This window comes from Myxine glutinosa, chromosome 2 (assembly GCF_964187855.1).
Source record: "Myxine glutinosa chromosome 2, kmMyxGlut1.1, whole genome shotgun sequence".
In the NCBI taxonomy this organism is placed as follows: domain Eukaryota; kingdom Metazoa; phylum Chordata; class Myxini; order Myxiniformes; family Myxinidae; genus Myxine; species Myxine glutinosa.
Genome location: NC_136262.1, coordinates 105,699,073 through 105,723,246, shown reverse-complemented (window position 1 = coordinate 105,723,246; position 24,174 = coordinate 105,699,073). Strand labels below are relative to the sequence as shown.

General features: G+C 44.5%; 1 protein-coding gene across 3 annotated transcripts in view; it reads left to right on the top strand.

Annotated features, from left to right (window-relative positions):
* The window catches only part of LOC137414183 (chloride channel CLIC-like protein 1), a 57,705-nt gene that overhangs the window by 11,890 nt on the left and 21,641 nt on the right, over positions 1-24,174 (top strand). For 2 of the 3 annotated variants that reach the window (XM_078771374.1, XM_078771373.1), the window contains exons 2-5: positions 2,084-2,277; positions 14,678-14,809; positions 20,322-20,426; positions 20,694-20,960. In XM_078771374.1, the coding sequence (XP_078627500.1) occupies positions 2,116-2,277; positions 14,678-14,809; positions 20,322-20,426; positions 20,694-20,960 (666 nt within the window). In that variant the 5' untranslated portion in view covers positions 2,084-2,115. Of the gene's footprint in view, positions 1-2,083; positions 2,278-2,503; positions 2,548-14,677; positions 14,810-20,321; positions 20,427-20,693; positions 20,961-24,174 lie in introns of all 3 variants that reach the window. The other variant, XM_078771375.1, reaches the window with a different exon arrangement.

Here is a 24,174-nt window from a genome sequence, read left to right as displayed (position 1 = left end):
CAAGAAACTGCTTTGACAGTCCTATGCATCTGAAAATGCAAAAAGGAGTGGTCATGTATATTGTTACTACCATGGGTTTTGGGTGTATTACGAGGGGGAATCCTTGGTTTTTCTCAAACATACCTGGCCTGAAGCTACTGAGCACAAATCATTTTATAGCACGGCAGGTTGCTATCAAACCTTGAACGGCAATTGGTCCACCATGCTGTCCCAGGGTTCTAGGTCTGACCACTTGTTCACCTATGCCATGTGGCTTTCCAATGGGGGGGATGCGCCCTCGGCTATGCACCAATGTTATTTTAATTGGATCTTAATTAGGGCGGCCGAGCTTTACTGCTGGTGCATACTCAACTGTAAAGAGCCAATCGATTGGGGAATTATCACCTCCCAGTTTAACCTAAGTGCAAACAGCACTGAATTATTGGAGGAAATGACGAACAAGGATAGCTTGGAAATGAACGTCAAAAAGGGATTTATTGTTTATAAAAACAGGTGTGGGAGCTGTGCTCGCACGATAAAGCCAGACAAAATGGACGACACAGGAACGAAGTTTCACCGAGCTTTTTATTTAGCTCAAAACCAAAGAACTCAAAAGCACACTGAATCCGCCCCTCGAACGGGCGGCAATTGATATCGCAAACTCAACACACAAAAGCCACGCCTCTCAGGTGGGGCGTGGTATGCAAAATAGGTAAGTCACGCCTCTCGACGGGGCGTGGTATGCAAGGCAAGTGTTTGCCCGAGAAAGGCAAGTCTGGACACGCCCGGGCGAGTCCGGACACGGGACCGCTCGCCGGTTGCGTCATCGGCCGGTGCACCGTAATTGTGTCATGCTTCCGGTAACCGCTACACAGGGATAATTATGCAAAAAGAAGGGTGTAGTTAACTCAAGGACTTTAATGTTCAGGGGGTGGGGTTGGGGGATGGGAGCAATGGCAGAAAGTGGATCCAAAATGTACAAGCAATGCAGACTTAATCCTATGCCTCACCTACCGGCTTTACACAATACGGGATACCCGTCAGACCATCCGCGGAGGGAGAAAAGTGCAGAAGAAAGAAAAGGTACGAGGGTCAACCGCCTCTTTATTACTGGACGGAAGCAGTCATGCTTCCCTGACCCAAACGTTAAAGGAGGGGGTAAAAAGGGAGCAATACTTGTAGCTGGTGCTTGATTGTAGAGAGTACAGGGTGTCATGTGTGCAAATGCATGTTGTGCAAGAGAAACTGCGAAGGTGCGATATCAGTAGTGGTCACTCGAGAGGAGTCGGGCTGCGGCAACGCCGCCAATCGTTGATGCCCTCTTTATTGATGGTGAGTCTGTGTTCAAGGAAGAACGATAAAATAAAAATAGCTGAGAAAAGAATGCATGAGATAAATAATCTATTGTGTAAGAGCCGAAAATATATGTGTAAGCATGGCTGGGCTTTGACCCTAAAATGTGCCTAACGATGCGCTTGCTCTGTCCGTCCCAATGCCTCGACTCCCAGCTCGACCCCACCAATGTCAATGCCACCACTCGAGTCAATTGCTGCTAATGAAGCACTACAGGACAAGCACCAACCCCGAGCCAATGCAGGATCGAAGCCAAGAACCAACGTGCTGAGGCTTTGCCCTGCGGCTCTTTTGTAATTCCCTGGCGGGTGCGGGACCAGAAAGTGGATTAAGAATTATTTTGGTACATCCCCGCTTGGCCCCGCCCTCGCCAGACTTTCGCGGGCGAATTCCTCCAGACGGTCCTTCAGCCGTGCCACGGGACAGAGTTCTGTGATTAAAATGGGCTTGAGGCTAACAACGTGTTCTCGATGTGGGGGGGAATACTGGGAGCACGTAATTGTTTGCATGGACGGACTGTGCAATTAAATGTCCACGGGACGCTTACGGCCGTTTGAGAATGTCTGTCATTGGGATAGAAAAAGAACAGAGTAATGCTGGTGCAGACCAGTTTTCTCATGACTGGGGCTTTGACCCCCGATTATAATCTTGACATTAAGGTCCACAGTGTTTATGAGTGCCACATAAAATGATGGTGCATGACCCTTGGTGATGAGGATTAACCTTGGGGTGCTGATTGTTTCCTTTGCAGGTGTGCTTTGCAGGTGTGCTCCTTTCCTTTGCATGGCTCTGCCTAAGTCTTTGATGCAGTTTCCCCTCTTATGGGTTGTGCTTATTGGAGTCTATGTTCAAGCGAACAAGCAGGTCTCTGCAGTACCTGATGGTTGGTTGGATTTTATGGACATGCTGAACTATGATCAAGCCACTGGCACCATGAGGAATAACGTAGGTATTCTCTTCCCATCATTGCATTTTAGTCCCATCCTGGTTTCACCGTTCACCGTTTGTTCTCTGTCTGACTGTCTGACTGTCTGTCTGTCCCAACTGTGGTTTTCCAGACTTTTCTTCCCATACACTTTAACATATGCAACTGAAACTTGGTACATGGCTTTATTATGATAACTTGCAGAATAAGTTTGAGTTTTGATCGTTTCACCAATTTTCCACGCAGTTATGCCCTTTTTGACCTCGGAAAATATCACACGTTAGACAGAGGTCAGTTTTCCAGACTTTCCCCCCTTACGCTTTAACATATTGAACTGATGCGTGGAGTATGGCTTTATTATGATAAATTCCAGAACAAGTTTGGCTTTCAATGTCTCGTCAATTTTTATGTTTCTGCTGACTAAGTCGCCGAAGGCATTATGTTTTCAGGTTGTACATCCATCCATCCATCCATCCGTCCATCAATCTGTCCGTGATAGGTTTTCGTTACCGTGATAACTTGAGAACGGCTAAAAGGATCTTAGTTAAACTTGGCACAGGTATGTATAATGAGGTAAAGATGAACTGATTAGATTTTTGGGTCATGGGCATAGGTCATAGCTCATAGGGCATAGGTCATAGGTCATAGGTCATGTTAGGTAAAAATAGTTACCATGATAACTTATGAACCAGTGATGGGATTCTCACCAAATTTGGTAGACTTATTTAGAATGATGTAAAGATGAACAGATGCGATTTTGGGGTCAAGAGGTCAAAGGTCAAATCTGTAATAGGTCTATAACTTGAGAACGGCTGAGTGATCTAATTCAAACTTGGTATAATAGACCAGTGGCCAGAAGCTCTAAAAATGGACATACCCCTACTGGAGGTATAACAAGTTTAAAGTGGTATTAAATTGAAGCTTAGGCTCTCTCGTTTCCTGAAATGATGTTGCTTTGCAACATAGCTGCACAACATGTTCCTTTAATCACTTTTCTGCTCTAAACTCACCTGAAAATAGTACCTCCACGAACCTTCAAATTGTTTGCTTCTAGTGAGGAAAAAAATCACAATTCACAATCACAATCACAATCACAAAAAATCACAATCACATCACCAAGCCACATACACTGCTGTTTTCCTGTCGAAAATACTATATAGAAGTATTCTGTGGCTGTTTTGGGGCTGTATTTATTATCAGGGGGTTGGCCATCCCCCCAAAATTACATTTTGGCCCTTTTTTCAGATTTTCTGTCGGTTTCCTTCCTGATTTGCTGTTAATGGGTATAACAATGTGTATGTTGACTTCAAATGGTGTCACTGTTGTCTACTTTCTAGAAAAATCAGGCTTTAATAAAGTTGTAACAATTACCATGACTTTCACCTTTTATTTCCAAAATAACAAAACACCATGATTGCACACATTTCATCATTTTGTGACTTATTAAAATCGATTGTCTCATTACACAGATTTGGCTTGCATTTCTGTGTTTTATGTACTTTGATGATGTATTTCTCCTGTGCTGTAGTTGTGCTGGCTCTATGGGGGTCTTTGTGGGCGTTTTCAGAGCAGGCTGTGAGGAGATTGCGTCATAACCTGAAAGTGGCAAGCTCGATTACCAAAACATCATTTTCGGCTTCATCCTCATCATCTTGCAATATAGTGACAGTGTTGAGACAGTTGTTGCAGTTGCATATGTCTATGCATTTCAGGCCAGCCAAGACACAAGGACATTTTCTACCAACAGTGCAGTCTGTATTCTTACAGTATAGGTGGGTCAAGCTGCGTAGTTCCCTTGGGGCTGACTCCTTCAGACTTCTCACACACTGCAAGTCTTCATCATCAATGTTGTCATTGTGCATTTAAAAATTTGGATGTTTGTGTTGTCTGTATAGGTCCTGTTAGTCAGATATTAGTCGGCCCTGCTCTCGCATTCAGGTCAGATACAGAGAATCAGGAAGTAGCATTTGGGACTTGGTCAATTGGCCAACTGTTTTTGAGCTATTCGACCAGTGGCAGGGAGCAGACTCATCCCTTGAGATCCTTCAATGGGCTAAGCTCTTCATGTACATTTCCTTATGACTTGTTTTCAAAGAGTTGCCGGAAGGCCTCTGAGTACTCTCTGGACACATGACCTGTTAGTAGTGTTACGTGGTCCTCCCGGTAACTACCTGGTCTCGGTGACCCCCAGACCGTGGGAGGCACCCCGCCAGAAAGATATATGATTTATACGCTTTCGTAACGCAATCAATATGAATTCCAGTCAATAAGAAATCCCACACCAAGGATCCGGAGTAATCAATAATATATTCCCCCAAGGAATCAACAACCATCACCAATCAACAATCAATCACTAAGATGGCCATCTTACATATGTGTCCCCCCCTGTCCCCACTCACGACCACTTGGGTCACTGTCCCTCACAATGTCTCTCTTCTCCGCACACGGGCGGTTGAACGAACCCCGGGCGGACGTGCTCCAACGTGCACGTCTCGTACCGGCGACAGCTGCTGCAGCGCACACCTCCTTGCCAAGCAACGGGGCAAAACCAAGCGCGGCTTGCACCGCGCGCGAGGCCCAAGTTGTGACCCGTATGCGTCCTTGTAGACGGTGAGGCGAACTGTGCCGGACGCTTGGTTCCGTGCACGAACCCACGGCGACTTGACGTGTAAATGGGTAATTACACGTCCAGGTAACTCCTCTCGCCAGACGGGCTTTCAAACGCAGCATTCCCCACGCTGCTCAATATCGATCCCGCTCTTCTCGGCGCGGGGCGAGGAAGAAGAAGAGAATCGCCGCTTCTCCCGGACCTCGTGTCTTTTCTTCTTCCGTTTCCGGTCTCCTTTTCCCCAGAAGGGCTCCTGACCCTTTAATCACAACAACCTTTAATCGACTACACATTAATAAGCAAAGACCTGAATAGTAATTCACATAAATCCGTAACACTCCCCCCCTTCAAGAAAGAAAGTTTGAACCCAGCGAAAACTTTCTTTGCCGGCCAACTTTGATAAACAAATCAGATAACTCACCCCCCCCAAATCATCAGTTCCCCCCGGGCACAATTATCACTTAAAAATAAAGCAACAAAATTTCACCAAAACCCCTAGATTAATTCACTCTGGACCAAGCGTCAACCACTTCTAGTTTCTCTTGAATGACGGTTAAGAGGTGGTGACCAAAGCCCCCAAATTTAAACCTCTCGATAGCACTTTTTCGGGAGGCCCAGCTGAGTATTCCCTACATGGACGCCTTAAGGAATGTGGAGTTCACGGTTAGTCCGTGCAGGAAAGTTCACTACCTGGACGCCTTTAAGAACGTGGCGTTCACGGTTAGTCTGTGTAGGAGCCCCGGCTCGGCGGCTCCCCCGTATCTAGTGCTTCAACTTCTCCAGACTCCTAACAGTTACGGTGGGACCCTTTGTCCCAGCCGTTACTTGACTGGTGGTCTCATTCTCAGCCAGTGCTCTGACATTCATTCTTTCGGGAGGTGCCGTAACTCTGGGAGCCTCCATAGTAATATCGGCTGCTGCCAACCCCAAAACTACCGCCAAGTTGTCCTCTTCTGTAGACCTCTCGACGCCGACGAAATGCCTTCCCTACTGTTATGGTCCGACCCTCCAAAGCCTTACCATTCCAATTCTTCTCTGCCTCTCTGGCGTCTCTTGTGCTTGCAAACGTGACAAAGCCGAACCCTCTTGACCGTTGCGTTTCCCTGTCTTTTACCACCCGCACTTCCACCAGCGGCCCATATCTGTTGAAGACAGAGGTCAGAACTTCTTCCTCTGTGTTGAAGTTCAGTCCCCCTACAAATAACTTGGAACTTTTGTCGCCATCCCGAGCTGGGGTGGTGTTATTTCCCCTGCGGGGCTCTTTATCCACCCTCGGGTTACCATAAATTTGCCCCCCGGCCAAATCATTCCCGATAATCACAGATACTCCCTCTACAGGAAGCGTGGCTTGTAAACCGACGGTGACCGGTCCTGACACCAAATCGGATTCCAAATGGATGACATGAAGTGGGGCACTAACACAGCCACCGATCCCTTGTAACCGAACACTATCACCAGTTGCGGTACTCTTTGACAATGGCAAAATCCCTTCAAGCATTAAGGATTGATGGGCTCCTGTGTCCCTCAAAACCCGAACCGGTCTTGGGTTAGTCAAGTCTCCCTTGAGTGAGACCAACCCCTCATAAATAAATGGTTGGTAACTCTTCTGTGGGCGATTTCTTACGCTTGCCATCGCATTCGGAGTGGTAATAGTCGGACTCCGCTCTGGGTTTTCCCTTTTCATGAGGTAACAACTGGACATCAAGTGTCCAGGTTTCTTGCAAAAAGCGCAAGTAGGCCCGGAGGAAAAACTCGTGGTCTGCCTCGGGCCCCCCGAAAAATAAGTTTGTCTTGGGCCCGTAGCCCCCTGATTTCGAACAGTTCGGGTATCAGCGTTGTCCCCATAATCATCTCGAGGCCGCCGCCATGTATTGTCGTTCTCCGCACCTGCTGTTCCACACCTCCCCTGCGGAGATCTAGGTGAGGAGTTAGGTTCGTGGACCCCTATCCGGTGTGTTAAGGCATAATCATCTGCCATGGTGGCTGCGTCCCACAACTTCGGTACTTTATTTTCCTGCAGGTACACTTTGATGTCCTCGTGGACACACTGTTGAAATTCCTCCACCAGCATCAGGTCACGCAATGCTTCGAAGTCGTTCCCGACTCCTTTTGACTCACACCACCGATCAAACATGTTTTCTTTCACTCTAGCAAACTCCACATGGGTCTCACTCTCCCTCTTCCTGGCATTCCTGAATTTTTGCCGGTAAGCTTCCGGAACCAACTCATAGGCTTTGAGGATATGCTTCTTCAATACTTCATAATCTGCACATTGGTCCATTGGTAACGCCGAATAAATCTCTTGAGCTTTACCCACCAGCACACTTTGCACTAGTATGGTCCAGGCCTCCTCCGGCCAGTTTAACTGTCGAGCCACTTTCTCAGTGTGGAAAAAATTGAGTGACTTCCTTTTCACTGAAGGGTGGAACCAGCCTCACATGTCTGCCCATCTCCCAGGTGTTCTGGCTAGGTGTCGACCCCGTCCGCAAGGGTGGACCTCTCCCCGTTCTCTCATTACCTCCAGCTCCTTGAATTTAATCTCTTGCTGAAGCGCCAGATCACGTTCCTTCAACTCCCTTTCGGCTTTTCTCTCCTCTGCTTCGAGTTCCCTGGCAGCTCTCCTCTCCTCTGCTTTTCTCCCTTCTAACCTTTCCTGGAGTTCTCGTTCCACTCTCCTTTCCTCTGCTTGTTTCTCTTCTCTCCTCTCTTCTGCTTTCCTTTCTTCTTCTGCTCTTTCCTTTTCTGCTTTCCTTTCTTCTTCTGCTCTTTCCTTTTCTGCTTTCCTTTCTTCTTCTGCTCTTTCCTTTTCTGCTTTCCTGTCTTCTTCTGCTCTTTCCTTTTCTGCTTTCCTTTCTTCTTCTTTTAACCTTTCCTGGAGTTCTCGTTCCACTCTCCTTTCCTCTGCTTGTTTCTCTTCTCTCCTCTCTTCTGCTTTCCTTTCCTCTTCTGCTCTTTCCTTTTCTGCTTTCCTTTCTTCTTCTTTGATCCGTTCCTGGCTCCGTAATTGCAACTCCAGTTTCCGGAGCTCAACGTCTTCTGGTTCTTCGGGTAGCCACTCCCAGGCTGACTCGTCCCATGTTCCTAATCCCACCATAGACTGTATCACCGTGGTCTGCAACTCTGCCTTCCTCAAATTAGTTCGGACCTCCAAGTTAAAATGTTTGGCCAATTTCAAGAGGTCCGCTTTTAGTAACGCTCGGAACTGTGCCTCACTAGGTGTTACCGCAAAGTTCTGTGCAACAAACGCCATGGTGACTATCGTTAACACCTGTTAACCTTTACCCAAGACTTTACCACAATTTCTCAAAAATTTACCAATTAATAATTAATAAATAAATTTTAATTAATTAAATTATTATTTTATTATGTTATACAATTTTATATCCCGGAATTCAATTGGACGAGCCCCCAATTCTGTTACGTGGTCCTCCCGGTAACTACCTGGTCTCGGTGACCCCCGGACCGTGGGAGGCACCCCGCCAGAAAGATATATGATTTATACGCTTTCGTAACGCAATCGATATGAATTCCAGTCAATAAGAAACCCCACACCAAGGATCCGGAGTAATCAATAATATATTCCCCCAAGGAATCAACAACCATCACCAATCAACAATCAATCACTAAGATGGCCATCTTACATATGTGTCCCCCCCTGTCCCCACTCACGACCACTTGGGTCACTGTCCCTCACAATGTCTCTCTTCTCCGCACACGGGCGGTTGAACGAACCCCGGGCGGACGTGCTCCAACGTGCACGTCTCGTACCGGGGACAGCTGCTGCAGCGCACACCTCCTTGCCTAGCAACGGGGCAAAACCAAGCGCGGCTTGCACCGCATGCGAGGCCCAAGGTGCGACCTGTACGCGTCCTTGTAGACGGTGAGGCGAACTGTGCCGGACGCTTGGTTCCGTGCACGAACCCACGGCGACTTGACGTGTAAATGGGTAATTACACGTCCAGGTAACTCCTCTCGCCAGACGGGCTTTCAAACGCAGCGTTCCCCACGCTGCTCAATATCGATCCCGCTCTTCTCGGCGCGGGGCGAGGCAGAAGAAGAGAATCGCCGCTTCTCCCGGACCTCGTGTCTTTTCTTCTTCCGTTTCCGGTCTCCTTTTCCCCAGAAGGGCTCCTGACCCTTTAATCACAACAACCTTTAATCGACTACACAATAAGCAAAGACCTGAATAGTAATTCACATAAATCCGTAACAGTAGCCAACGCAGCAGAGCAGCCTTCCTCAGGGTGAAGCCGATTACACGACCAGTACCCTTTGCTTCCCTGTTGATGGTCTGCTCCAGGGCTTGGTCAGTTGGGACACTATTGAACTTTGTCTTGTTGGATCGGCGCACAACGAAACCTCCTCTCACTAAAAACGGGTGCATTTCAGGTTGCTTGGTCCCAAGTTGGCTCATCTCTGAAACATACTGTGGCGGTGGTTCAAATCCCCACTCCTGACAATTTGTTGCGGGGGCCGGGTTCAAAAATCCCCCTCTTTGACAACAATTTTGTTGCGCGATTCCCCTCGGTTAATACCGGAGAATCACGAATACCTTCAAGGTGCACGGATCAAGGTGCACGCGCGTGCTGAAGAACCGCACGATCGAACCCTCGCTTTCCCACACCTTATGGGTGCCGAGCAGATTTGCACGGTATGGAAATCGGCGTAACCCCAAGAGATTTATGGACCTGAGTCTAGTCAAATTTGGTCCCGGATGATGCTAGGCCAATGGAGAAAAGATGTACCGAACAGGTTGGAAAGTAACAACAAAATGTACAGCCTTTTATTTTGAAGGCACAGAGAAACAGAGACGAAGATACAGCTTACCGATTCTTATTTAATAATAACCCCGACTTGGCGCCTTCACACTCTGACACACACACAGGGAAAAAGACACTGGTTAAGGGCGTACCGGTGTACGTGCTGGGATTCCTCGCAATTGGCCACGTGGTCTGGTGTGCGCAGTTCGCGGCTCGATGAGGTCAGGTCCGAAGGACGAACTCCAGCGCAGGTTCAGCTAGATTCAGCGCAGGTGGGACGAGCTGCCACGCAGGCAGACAACTTCAGCTCAGGTGAGTTGTCGAAAGGCCAATGCTTGCAGGTCAGCTGGATGGCGCAAAAGATCGGCGCAGAAGTGATGTGTGTCGACGAAGAACAACGGCCAAAACACGTGTCGTCTGGTGGAGCCAAAACAAGAGAGTCCAGAGCAGGGTGTCGTCCACATGGAAAAATCCAAGGCGAGAGAGAACAGAGCAGGAGGTCGTCCTGTGCGCAGCAAAATCCCAGGCAAAGAGAATCGTGTCGTCCACGAGGCAAAGAGAGAACAGAGCAGGAGGTCGTCGACGTGGCGAAATCCATAACAAGAGTTCAGAACAGGTGGTGTAGCGCAGCAAAATCCAAAAGCAAAGAAAGAGACTGATAATGCGCTCCGCGTGGGCTATTATCAGACCTGCCCACGCCCTTCAAAATGTTCCAGAGCCTCCCATTGGCTGAGGCTTGTCGCATCATGGCGACGCGTTCCTGGCTCGCCATTGGTCACATGCTGGCCTTCGATCTCTCCTCTCCCCCCCCCCCCCCCATGAAGGTTTCATTCCTCCTTCCCTCTTTCATTCAGGGGAGGTTTCACTGTCCATTAGTCACGTGGGCCTGTGGTGTTGGCCACGCCTTCCTGCATATCTTAATGGCTTCCTTTAACCACACAAAGGTTTGACATCCTGCCTAACTCAACGCATATTTGGTCTTTATTACTACACAATGGGAAAGGGCTAATCTTTACATTCAATAAGACATAACTGACTAATGCAGGCTACATGTTGTCGTGCAATTGACTATAGGGGGTTTGCCTTTATGGCACAACCGCATCAATACACTGGCGTGTATCTGGCATAGTTTGTTCGCCCAGCCAAATGGAAGGTAGGGAACCGTCTCCATCACTGAATCAAGGTGAGGTTGGAAGGCTGCTTCTTTGTCTGCCATGAGAAGCCTAAGTAGCAAGTCCCCTACCTCCTGAAAACTGTTCCAATACTTGAAAGTTCCAGAATGTCCCTTTCCAAATGACTGAAACTGCCTGAGTGTATGTATCAAGTGTGAGATTTTGCTCTCCAGTAGCTGGCAAATTGCAGAACAACTAGATTGGTTGTTTGCTTGGAGACTGGTTTGGAGGTTATTGGCAAGCATGTGGACTTCATCATCAATCCAAGGCAGACAATTTTTGTTGGCGTAGGATTCTGCTGCAGAAAAAAATAGGTTCGTCATTGCTTCATGGGCCACCTTCACCCTACGAATGCCTTTTGCATAATGCTTACCTTGCAACATCAGCTGAGCCATAGCAGTGGCATCGACACCGGATGTATTTAGGATATCAAGGAAGCCACCCACCATCCCCATAAAGCTTTCCAATGCTACCGAGGAAGCTCATTATGAGATGCATTCCCCCTGCCTCGTTGTTACACTGTCCTGTAATTCAGGTTTCGTCCAGATTATCTGCTGTGCCTTATTGTAGATGGCAAGGTCGGTAGTCACCAGAATATGAGGCTGGCCCAGGGATTTAGCAATATAAATCAATTGTAATATGACAGTGTACACAGTTGAGAAGTCTGATGGTGGAGCACTGATGAAAGGAAGGTATCTCACAATGGCAACAGGGATTTCTGACTTTGATACCATTGCATTGAACCCTGACCATGCTGGTAGTGAGACCACACCATCAATATTTCTGCAGATTTTCCATACCAAATCACACACCTCTGCCTGCCTGTGGGAATCAACTTCCTGTACAGTGAAGATGGAGTCTTCTGCAACACGCTTAGTTTCAGGTCTTTTATGCGGTTTGTTGAAGATTGACAGCGATTCCTCCAAATACTGACAAGTATCCAGTGCCTTTTTCTGTGACCTAGGGATGCCAGGCATTATGTCACTGGACAAAGTTGTTTAGTATAGCACAGCTGCTATGGAGTGGGTGGTAGATATTCCATCAAGTGTTTCTTCGTTCTGGTCAAAATTATCGATTGCAGCCTCTACAATGGAGTTGATGTCAAATTATTTGTACTTGACAATACCTCGAGGAATGTTCGTGCCCTCATGATGTTGGTCTTCCTCTGCCATTGACGTCAGAAAACGTCTAACCTCATTATAGGGAATGGAATAGCCCAGTTCATGGAATGCCTCAATAAGTTGCCGACTTCCGAATTTGTGGTGCATTTGGATACATAGCTGATGGGGGTGGCAATGTGATGACTCGGACCAATGATGTTGTGACAGATTGCTAATGCTTTTAAAAGATTACCGTTGGCACATCCATCAGTAAAGCACATGGCATTTTCAAATGCTGTCTGTGAGGTACACCAGTTAATGAACTCGATCAGTGGCGCAGGGACAAATGCTACACACTTCTCCATTTGTATTTCCCCACTGGAGGGATAGAAATCTGAGATGAATGATACATTAGCTATACTCCTGCGCACCACACCTGCAGCTCGGTGCAATAAAATTGAATCACTAAGATCACATTCATTACCAGCAAATTTAAGACTACCATCATCAGACTTCTTGACCTGCAGGTTATTAACTCTTTTCATGGCATCACCTAATGAAAGTTCCTTGGAACAAACCAGGTCAGATTTGCCAGACTGTGATATGAAAATCAACCTATTTCCAAACTGTCCCTTCAACTTGTCTTTCAGTTTCCATGATCTATATGAATCTGGGTCAGGTACACCTACAGTGCGCAAAATCTCAACAAACCTGGAGTTCAACTCAAATAGATATAATACCGGTTTCATACCAGAAAATATGGAAACCTCAAGTTCTTCACAGAATATCTTTAATCCTTTTTCCAATAGGTTCTCTGACTTTTCACGTTTAATTCTTGTCCTTGCTGCTTGAATGTTGCATCTACTGAAATACCCACCACAGCAGGAACGATGATATTTGGCCTCAAATGCGAACAGATCAGGATGTGCTAACATCCTGAGTGTCATCTTTTCATCAAATCTTTCTGCGGCTGCCATAAGCATATTTTCACGTGTTGACTTTCCTGTACCAGATGAAGTCAGCGTTCACTTTTCACTGCGTCTGTAGGACTTTCCCCAAACAAAACACTGATTCCTGATATTGAAGTCTGCAGTGTCAGCTCGAAGAAGTCTCTTGTGTGAATCTGGATCTTGATTCTGGCTTGTTTATGGTGAAGGCTCAGATTCTCATCTACTGGCAGCAATTTGCACATTGCGTGTCACTGTGTACGATGATCTGCAGCTTCTATGAAATGCTATTTTAACATTACCTGCTAAGATGTCATCTCGACTAGAGGAAAGTCTTTCATTAACGGCATCTTGCTGGACTTGTGCAGCATCTAAGAGCGTTCGGATACCTTGTTCTTTTGGGGTCCTTGGTGGCTTTTTTCAGTTGGATGGTTACATATGACACAATTACTTGCTTTAATTCTCTGGTGTTTTAAGACCCTGGTGTTGGGCTAGTGGCTAGGGTGCCAGCTTAGGATCCTAGGATCCTGGGTTCGAATCCCGGTCGATCGCTGAATTAACGCCAGGGGGGTTGACTCAGCCTGTCATCCTTCCGAGGTCGGCTAATTGAGTACCAGTTCACTGGTAATTCCCTGTTTGTCGTTAAAGGCGGCAAAAAGGGTTGGCGTCAGGAAGGGAATTCGGCCGTAAAACATTGCTTCAAAAAGGGGACCTAAAAACAACAACAACCACGGTTCCCGAAAAAGGCCAACCCCTGCTTTGCGGGGAAAAATGGCCTCTAAAGGTTTTTTTTTTTTTTTTTTTTAATTCTCTTCTTTGGCGGTTCATATTCTTCTTCCATTATTGTTTCAGCACCTGAAAAGAAGATTAAATAAAATATAATACCCAGCACAACTACAGCATAGGAGAAATGCATCATAAAGTACATACAACACAGAAATGCAAGCCAAAGTTGTGTAATGAGACAATCGATTTTAATAAGCCACAAAATGATGAAATGTGTGCAATCGTGGTGTTTTGTTATTTTGGAAATTAAAGGTGAAAGTCATGGTAATTATTACAACTTTATTCCAAGCCTGATTTTTCTCGAAAGTAGACAACAGTGACCCCATTTTAAGTCAACATTCATGTTGTTATACCCTTTAACAGCGAATCGGGAAGGAAACTCTGACACAAAAATCTGAAAAAGGGGCAAAATGCAATTTTTTGGGGATGGCCGACAGCTTGATTTTAAATGCAGCCCCAAAACAGCCACAGAATACTTCTAATTAGTATTTTTGACAGGAAAATAGCAGTATATGCAGCTTAATTGTGATTTCTCCTCACTGGAATCAAGCAATTTAAAGGATTGTGGGGGTACTATTTTCGGGTGAGTTTAGGGCAGAAAAGTGATTAAAGGAACATGTTGTGCAGCTATTTTGCAAAGTACATCATTTGTGAGTAAAATACCAGGGGCATAGAAAAGGCCCCTTTACATAAGGGTATGTGCCATGTGGCAAAGTATAGAAAATAAGGGATATTCCATAGCTTGTAGAAAATGCCAAACGATACAAAATGAAGGGGCATTCAAGAAATCTCGTGTGCATGCTGGACTACCCTTGTGTTCTGAGGAGGAACCAAGGAATGCTCTAGAAAAGTTTATATAAAGGGGCGCCAATTTGATTCATACAGCTGCATGAAGAAGTAAATGTATTTTATTTGACAGATGTAGCTCACCCCTTTATTAATTAGGTAAATAAAGGAAAATGTTACTCTTGAAATTATTTTTTACCAAAAATTTTGAAATATGTGTGCTGTGATTTTAAAAGTTTTTAAAAAAAATGTCTGGCACAGGAAGAAGCATCTGAATCGAAGGAACTTGAACTGCAGAGCATGAAGCTGAGAATATGCAGAAATGAGTTGCTTCACTTGAGGCACGAGTTTGAGAGTGCCTGTTCTTCTCGTTTACAGCACCTCAACCAGAGTGTATGTACCCATCCTTTCACTTCCATTTTCTGTTGTTGATATTCCTGCTCATAGATTCTTTAATGAATGAATTTCATTCATTCATTCATTCAGATTCTTTAATGACCCTGTGCTCGGCATTATGATGATAATGATAATGCCATCGGCATTCATTATGACATCATAATTCGACAAGTATAACGCTTCATCCGATCAGTATGAAATTTATTGAGCGTGATCTACGCAACAATTATATTAGATTAGAGAATATAAATTTATGATGTAATCACTCACGTGGTCTGGCAGCCACATTGGATCAAATAAAAAAAACCTTCAAAAACAGAAGAGTTGGCTCACACTAAGTCGACTGCGCAGGGTAAGTATTAGGGTGCATCAAACGCCCCTATGTCAAGAAAACAATCTGTCCCCAATTTTATTTTGTTCCAGTCATAAAATAAAGTTCCTATGCAAAATTTGGTAAGGTTTTGATATCATCTTCTGGGTCCACCTCAGCAAATTAGATTTTGAGTCGGTAGTATCAGAGTCAGAAATTTGACACGCAGCTGTTTTGAGGCCCATAAATAAAAATGAAAGGATTGACCGATTGCTACATACAATAGCTCTTTGGAAAGGTATTATTGTGCTCTGTAGCAATATATAATCATCATAGGGATAGGGATATAATTCACTTATACACAAATAGTCAAAATCATGATTTTATTGGTATAATCATATGTATTATAGATACCAGAATGATATAATTTTTATTACAGTAGAATCATATATACACAATCTTAGCATTTATCATCTTAATACGAGTACATCTGACTATGGATGAACATGAAAATAGAAACAAAACAAAGATACTGTAGTTTTCATGGATATTTCTGACAGTTTAGTCTTGAGCTGCTCGCTTTCGAAGATTCGGTTCCTCCTTGCGGTTGTGCTCAACAACTTGTAGCACATTTTGGTAGTGGTCTTCACTTCTGGCTGCTGAAAGGAAGTCAGAGCTAAGCTTAACTCCCCTTTCTGCAGAGTCATTCACCACATTCAAGGCTTCAACATTAGTCCATGATGTCTGGTAGGCTGCAGAGTTAGTCCATTCTTGAACATCGGTAACTAGAAATGCCCAGTCAAGCTTCAGATGATGAAATAGGTACCATGAATCTGGTCCAACAAAATCAGCCAGAGTGGTCTTCTCAGTCAAGTCATCAGGAAATCTGGGCTTTCCAAACCCAGTACCAAACCGTCCTTGTGGGTTGGTTACTGGAAAATCTGGCTGAACCTCCAGAAGTCTGTCTGCCAGAGCACGGCGATGGTCATGAGGAACAACTGAGCTGAAGAGGGCAAGTGGAACCATCTCTTCTGTGAGGTACCAGAGATGTCGTTTGAAGGCTTTCAGGGCACTTCTTGAGATTCCAGCATTGACAGCTTCATACTGTTTCAGTTTGGAGATGAGCTGCAGGTCATTCCATGGGGCATCGGTGACAGAGGTACATGTCATCCACCAGGAGCTGTATACTAGAGTGACAAACGTGACAAATTCTCTGATCTTTGGCACTTGTTTTTCTGTGGTAATTGTACCTGCTGGAAGATCAGCGATTTGTTTTTCGAAGAGACATAATTTGATTGAGTAGAGGAGCTTCGCCATCCATCTGGCTTTATGCAGTGCACCAGGACGCTTGAAGGTTATTTGATGTTCAGCTACTTCACCATCAAGGAATACAGTACACAGATCAACAAATTCCAAATAATCATCACGTCTTAGAGATTGCTCGGTGTGACAGAGTCTGAGAACATTATTTTGCCAGTCACTTGTCAAACTTGTTGCTGCTTCATTTAGTTGAGATGGATCAAATCGTGAAAGTGGTTCATTGAATGTGTGTGGAAACATTTCAAAGTTCTTGCGAAACCTTGAGAAGAGGAAGATATCTGGTGACTTAGATGCTTCAACTTTAAGATCAGTAAAAATGTGCGTAAGAATGACTTCACCAATGTGGTGTCTGCAGCCTGACCACAGAAGTGCTTTGTTAAGCAGTTGTTGAATTGTTACACAAGCTGCACTGATGTGGCCGGTGTTAGATGCAGTTGTGTCAAATGTCAAGTTGACAACATTCTCTTGGCAGTTCCATGATTCAAGTAGGTTATTAGTCAGCTGAGCAATTATATCTCCAGATTTACGGTCTGTTCCAGGCTTGTAGGATGGAACACCCAGCAGCTTCATATCAGTTTGAGAACCCAAAAGCACAGCCAGGCATTCTTCAAAAGTGTTTTGGTTAGTTAAGCATGGAAGCAGCTTTGAGTCCCAGTGCAACGTAGCAAGCTTCGGAGGTATCCATTTGTCCTTACAGGTAGTAGCAATATGCTGTCCAATTTTGCGTCTTGATTTATCTGCTGTAGCATATGATGTTGACACCTTCGCTACATCCCCTCCTGTTTCTTCAATAAGAGCTTCTGTGAAAGCAGCCTGTTGGGTTGGTGTCATCTTCATCCTTGTTGCCAGTGAAACAAGACTGGGCCTCTTCAGGATGTCATGTGGAATGAAAACTGATGTGCCAGGTCTAACTAAACGATGATGACTTCTTGAGGTTGTTGGTGTTCTTGTTGAAGGTCCAAGAGTTACTTCTTCATCACTGTCACTAATATTATACACAGTGGTTGTAGTATTTATGTTGAACTCCAGCTCCATACTTGCTCGCCTCTCTGATTCTTTTTCCTCGCGGTTCACTTTACGCTGCATCTTATCTGCCAACAGTTTATCTTGGCAGCCAAATGTTGCACAGCGATCTGTCTTCATAGATTCCAGGAATGCTAAGTCTTCAGGATTCTTGATGTGAGAACTAGCATCATTGGGCCACAAGGGAAATGTCTCCATAAATTTCATCTCCATTTGATTCACCTTTGTGATGCTTGCTGGAGTTGTTCTTTGGTTGATAGGGATTGATCTAAGCTTGGAATTATCATCTGCAAGTTTGATAATTTTCTCAATAGCCTTGCGTTCAGAGATGATAGGAATATTAGCCTTGCCATAAAATGGTGTCACTTTCTGCAGTACAAGCTTTGCTGATTCCCACCGAGAGCGTCGTTCAAGTTTGCCATCTTCCGTGTGCCACATGAAACAACGTAGTACTTGTAAACAAGTTGGAAGTCTGGTGCCATTGATCTGGGAATCTTGTTCAGTTATGGCACTTCCAAGACCAAACACCTTGGTGGACTCTCTTGTTGCAACAGATGCTTTCTTTACTGTGCCATCCATTGTTTTATCTGAAAGAAAAAGGTAGTATTAGCAACAATAATGTCATTTCATAATTATGTACAACAAATAAATCAATTATCCAATTTTATTAGAGTATCGCCTAATAATTGTTTTAATCATCTTGTCTAGTTAAAAGATCTCTGTAAAGACAAGATGACTACAACATTCAGGATATTCTTTAATTTATATATTATATTTTAAAAATACTCTTCATTTAGCTTTATATCCATATTTTGAAAAAAATCATTATTTTGACTATTTGTATATAAATGAATTGTATCCCTATCCCTATGATGATGATATATTGCTACAGAGCACAATAATACCTTTACAAAGAGTTATTATATGTAGCAATCAGTCAATCCTTTCATTTTTATTTATGGGCCTCAAAACAGCTGCGTGTCAAATTTCCAACTCTGATACCACCGACTCAAAATATGAAATGGTGAGGTGGACCCAGAAGATGATGTCCAAACCTTACCAAATTTTGCATAGCAACTTTATTTTATGATTGGAACAAAATAAAATTTGGGACAGATCAATCCAACATCTTTTTAAAAATAGTTGGGCGTTTGATGCACCCTAGTAAGTATTCTATGAATATTTTCCCCTTTAGCATCGAAAGCTCATGGAAGAGCTTGTGTGGTACACATCCATGGTAAGGACATTGAGACATCCATTTGTATTTACATGAATTATATGGATATTCGTAGTCGATGGACAAATACATATACAGGAGTTCCTCATTTAATGTTTATTCCATTAACATTGTTTCATTATAAGGTCGCTGATACAATAGGGAACATATATCCATTTAACGTCGCATGACATTCACGATTGTCATTTGCCAGTGGGCCACAAAATAGGATTCACTTAATGTTGTTTCACTTGAAGTCGCATTTTTCGAGAACGCAACTATGACGTTAAGTGAGGACCAAGTGTAGTGAATTGATAAATGGGATTGGAACTTGTCATGTCAGTATTATGAGCTATTCTTCAGATGCAAACATTAAACAGGACAATCCCATATTTGTTTCTTTATGGAAGTTTGACAAAAATATCTTATACTATATCCAAAAATTGTATTCTTTCCTATTAATTTGTTTACCAACATGTAGGATGTTTACTAACAGCCCTACCAACTTTATGTTTTTGTAATTGTTTGAATATTTTTGAGAAACTGTCTCTTGAATATTATTTTGTGTAAAATACGAGTTTGGCACAGCTTGTATGAGTTTGGCAATTGCCCAAAGAAGGCAGGTGTTTAAAAAAAAAAAGAAGAAAAGGTTCCGCATGAAGTGCTCACAATAATAATCCAAGAGACGACATTTAGATTTTTCAACTCTTAAGTACAGTACATACAATTGGTGATAAAATTTACAAATGTATATATGCCTCATTATAGGGGGGTTGACTCAGCCTGTCATCCTTCCGAGGTCGGCAAATTTGAGTACCAGCTTGCTGGTATGAATGATCACGGTGAGTACCCCGATTTAGAATAGGTACACTGTATCCCTGCGCATCGTAAGGGCGTGACCAAGGGTTGGCGTCAGGAAGGGCATCCGGCCATAAAAACTGCCTCAAACAGGGAACCATGATTGTCATGGGGCCCGCAAGCCTAACCCCTGCTCTAGTGGGGAAAATGGCCTTAAAACAATCATTCATTCATTCATTCATATTCCTCATTATAGGGCTAGCAAGGTGGAGGGTTAATAGGATGGCCGAGTGGTATGCACACTCACCTTTAAACTGTCTAGCCTGGGTTTAAATACCGACCCAGCTATAAACTGTCATCCCAGTGTTTCACAGGCAGGGTGATTCATCAACGTGTGTGTCCATCCCTCTGCCATCATTCGTTGGTGGACATTAATGATCCCATGGTGTCCTTTGCGAAGGGTAGGCAGGCTATCGCTGGCACAATGGCCAGATTCCAAATTCCTGCCCTAACTAGTCGAACGTCAGGCTTGGCCAGCCGGTTCTAATAATCTTCGTGAAGACTCGAGCCAAGCTTCCCTGGGCCGACCTCACAATGTGGGATAATAGTGGCCGTTAAGGAGAAAGAAGATTGGGCTGGCAAGATAGTTTAGAGGTATGCGCACTCGCCACTCGCCCATCTGTCTCACCTTGGTTTGAATGTTGACATGAGCCCACCATTTTAAAGGAGTGGAAAGACGCAGGAAGATGATTCCATAATCGATTTATCTTTGAGTAAAATTGTATTTTGATTGCTTGCTCTTCAAAGGGATAACCTATTTCAACTAGTTTCTGTCACCTCAGCTTAAACTGTGCCTGGAAGCCGGTGATGATTGGCAAAAGCGAGGTCACGTTTTTCTGCAGAGATACATCAAGCGCATACTCCGAGAACTGGAAGCATTCGGGCTGGTGAGGGACTTGTACACCTGCATGATTAAGTCTGTCGGATTAACTTGTGCTTCTCTCCTTATTTGGCAATTGCCATTTGTGGCCATCTCCATATTACATATGCTGAAATGATGAATTTTTGACCTCTCTCTCTCTCTCTCTCTCTTTCTCTCTCTCTTCTTCCCTCACCCTCCCCACATTGTGTATGTAGTACATACACAGATGGCCCCTTGACTGAGCACTTGCATTACTTTACTTTTTGTATTCTTCAACTCTCCACTGCCACAGCCCACAGAAGCTACCAAGGAGCGTCATTATGATGCTAAAATTGTAGTTCGTGCAAGAGATATCGCCCTTATGACTGCAGTATCCAGAGGAGGGGAATATGGGAATGAGGGTGAAAGGGACAAAGATGATTCTGAAAAGGAACTCTCCAATCCAGGACTCAACCACCTGCTCGATAAACTCCTCATTGATTTTCAGCCCCACGACCCAGAATCGTGGCATTGGAGGTTTGAAGACACCTTCCATGTCGAGCTGAGTACATTCATTTGGGTACGTGATTTCTAAAACTTTTCACCATCCCCTATGTTTTATTTTTTAATAAGCATTGCATTTACCTTTAGGATGTCATTACATTTTAATTGGCCTGAGAGAATCGCTGAAAAGTAGCATGCATGCATTGAAGTTTTAAGGCGTCGACTTTATTCCAGATTGAAGAGAATCTGATAAATTACCTTCTCAATGCTTTATATTCATCACAGAATATATCGCTTTGGAGGAGGTGTTCAGCCAGCTGTCCAATCTTCCTGTATTTGCAGTGGAGGTTGAAGATCTCCTTGGTGCTTTTCAACAGGAGTAGAGGCCTTCCATTTTAAATCTTTTTTGAAATCCCTGCCTTGAGTACACTGAGTGTGGCAGGTTCCACCAGATTTCCCAGCAGTCAGGGCAGGAATTTGTAATTTGTTCGGAGTTCCGACGATAACTTGTCTAACCTTCACTAAAGATACTGTGGGATATTTAACGTCCAAAAAGCAACCACTGCTGGTAGACGGGTGCTCCAGTTTAACATCCTTCTAATGAATAGTGCATACATTGATCCCTCTCCCAGCATGTGAAACACCAGGATGACAGTTTATATCTGAGTTGCTGCATCCCAAGGGTGGTGTTCTTTTAAATGCGAGCTAAGATTGGCAAATTAAATCCACATGCACTGTTTTAATCATCCATATTAGTTAACTTAGAGCTAAGTTACACCATGTATGTGAACGAGCAGCACCACTTTCATTATAAACCAATTGTTTTATTGCTTGCATACAAAAACAAAGACTCTTTCCATGCTCCACCATCAAACCCTCTTTAATAAACCAGCCTACCAATCGGATGAGCTGGCTTGAGCAAAGGTGAATTTGAACCAGCCGCAGGGAGTGGACATGCAAATGAACGTTCAAATGTCCAACATGCTCCCAGTTTGATGGTTAGCTCACATGGCAGGGAAAGGTCGAGAATAAATTTATAGTAGTCAACAAAATAAAATTCTACCTGCTGGCCATCTATGCCTTACTCTATGTGGCCCAATAATGGAATTTTCACAACAAAGGTAACTGTCATTTAACTGTGCACATAAAGATCGCCATTTTCATCACAATTCTATTAGTCGTGGCCAAAAATAGTCACCCTTGCACTTTTTTCAAATAACTCAGTTTTCTCCAAAAAATAAGTTGAAATTGACAAAAGTATTTGGTCTCCACAATTCTTTATTTCACTGTTAATATTACAGAACCTTTGTTTTTATTCAAACAACAACAAACAACAGGCATTTTAAGGCCATTTTCCCTGCAAGAGCGGGGGTTAGCCTTGCAGTCCCAGTGACAATCTTCTCCATTTTGCCCTATTTTCTGCATCTCCCCTTAACCCCCTTGCCCAAATTTCTTCTTCGACCATCTTTAGTCAAGTCTTTCTCGGTCTTCCCCGTCCTCTACTTCCTTCTACATTCATTTCCATCACTCTTCTCAACCAGTCACTTTCATCCTTCCTCAAGACATGACCAAACCATCTCAAACTGTTTCTCTTCACAGCATCCATCACAGGCTCTATTCCCATCATCTTTCGCAATTCATCATTTGTCTTCCTCTCTCTCAACGATACTCCACACATCCACTGAACCATTCGCATTTCCACCCTTTCCAGCCTTCGTTGCTGCTCTACGTTCATGACCCATGTCTCACTCCCATAAATCATAACACTTCTCACACATGCAGCATACACCTTTCCCTTCAGCTTCAATGACACTCCCCTCCTCGTCAGCACGCCACTCAGTTCCCGAAACTTCTTCCATGCACATCTCATTCGAGCAACTGTTGCCGAGTCTGATCCACCTTCTCCATTCAGCATGTCTCCTAGGTAACAAAATGTTTTCACACCTTCCAGCTTCACACCGTCTCCAAGATCCAACTCAACATTTCCTCCATCTGCAGCTCCCTCTGTGCACACCTTACACTTGAATCTAGCTGCCACACTGGTTAATGACCCTCTCAAACCACTACATTTTTGATGAACCCACTCAGTGCACATTGTACATTGAATGGAATTCACTCTGACACCCTTCCTGCACACAGCACACGGCCACTTCCCAGTTCTTTCCACCTCACCACATGCTTTACCACTTGCCATCACCTTCATTTTTCCGATATTCACCTTCAGACCTTTTGTCTCCATACATTCCTTCCACTTGTTCATCTTCTCCTTCAGTCCATCCATACTTTCTGCAATCAACACCAGATCATCTGCGTGCAACAACTCCCACGGTAAACCCTCCTTTGCGTTTCGAGCCAGCACATCCATCACAGCTACAAATAGTAGTGGACTTGGTACCGACCCCTGATGCACTCACACCTTCACCTCAAACTCACCACTGTTCCCGTCCTTCATCCTTACAGCTGTGCGCGCTCTTTTGTACATTGCCATCACTACTCTGATCAACCATTCCTCCACTCCTAACTTCCTCAATGCCCATGTCACGACTTCACGTGGAACCCTATCGAATGCTTTCTCATGATCAACAAACCACCGAAACAACTTCTTCCTCTTCTCTATGTACTTCTCCTGCAACTGCCTCACAATAAAAAATGTGTCTGTCGTTCCTCTTCCTGGCATAAATCCAAACTGCATTTCGTCAGTCTTCACTTTCTTCCTTATCCTCCTCTCCAACACCCTTTCCAATACCTTCATTCCATGCTCCAATAACCTTATCGCTCGATACGAGCCACAGTCCAGAGGGTCACCTTTCCCCTTGTATAGAGGAACAAGGGTATTCAGTTCCCAATCCACTGGAATGCGGCCTTCTTTCACCACCAGATTGCAGATCTCTGTCATTCTCTTCACACCCCGATTTCCCGCTGCCTTCAACATATCCCCCACAACTCCCGTCGGCCCTCCCGCTTTTCTACTCTTCATTGCTTTTATCGTTTGTTGGTGTTGGTGTAGCGGCTAGGGTGCCGGCTTAGGATCCTAGGATCCTGGGTTCGAATCCCAGTAGATCGCTGAATTAACGCCAGGGGGGTTGACTCAGCCTGTCATCCTTCCGAGGTCGGCTAATTGAGTACCAGTTCACTGGTAATTCCCTGTTTGTCGTTAAAGGCGGCAAAAAGGGTTGGCGTCAGGAAGGGCATCCGGCCGTAAAACATTGCTTCAAAAAGGGGACCGAAAAACAACAACAACCACGTTCCCGAAAAAGGCCAACCCCCGCTTGCGGGGAAAAATGGCCTCT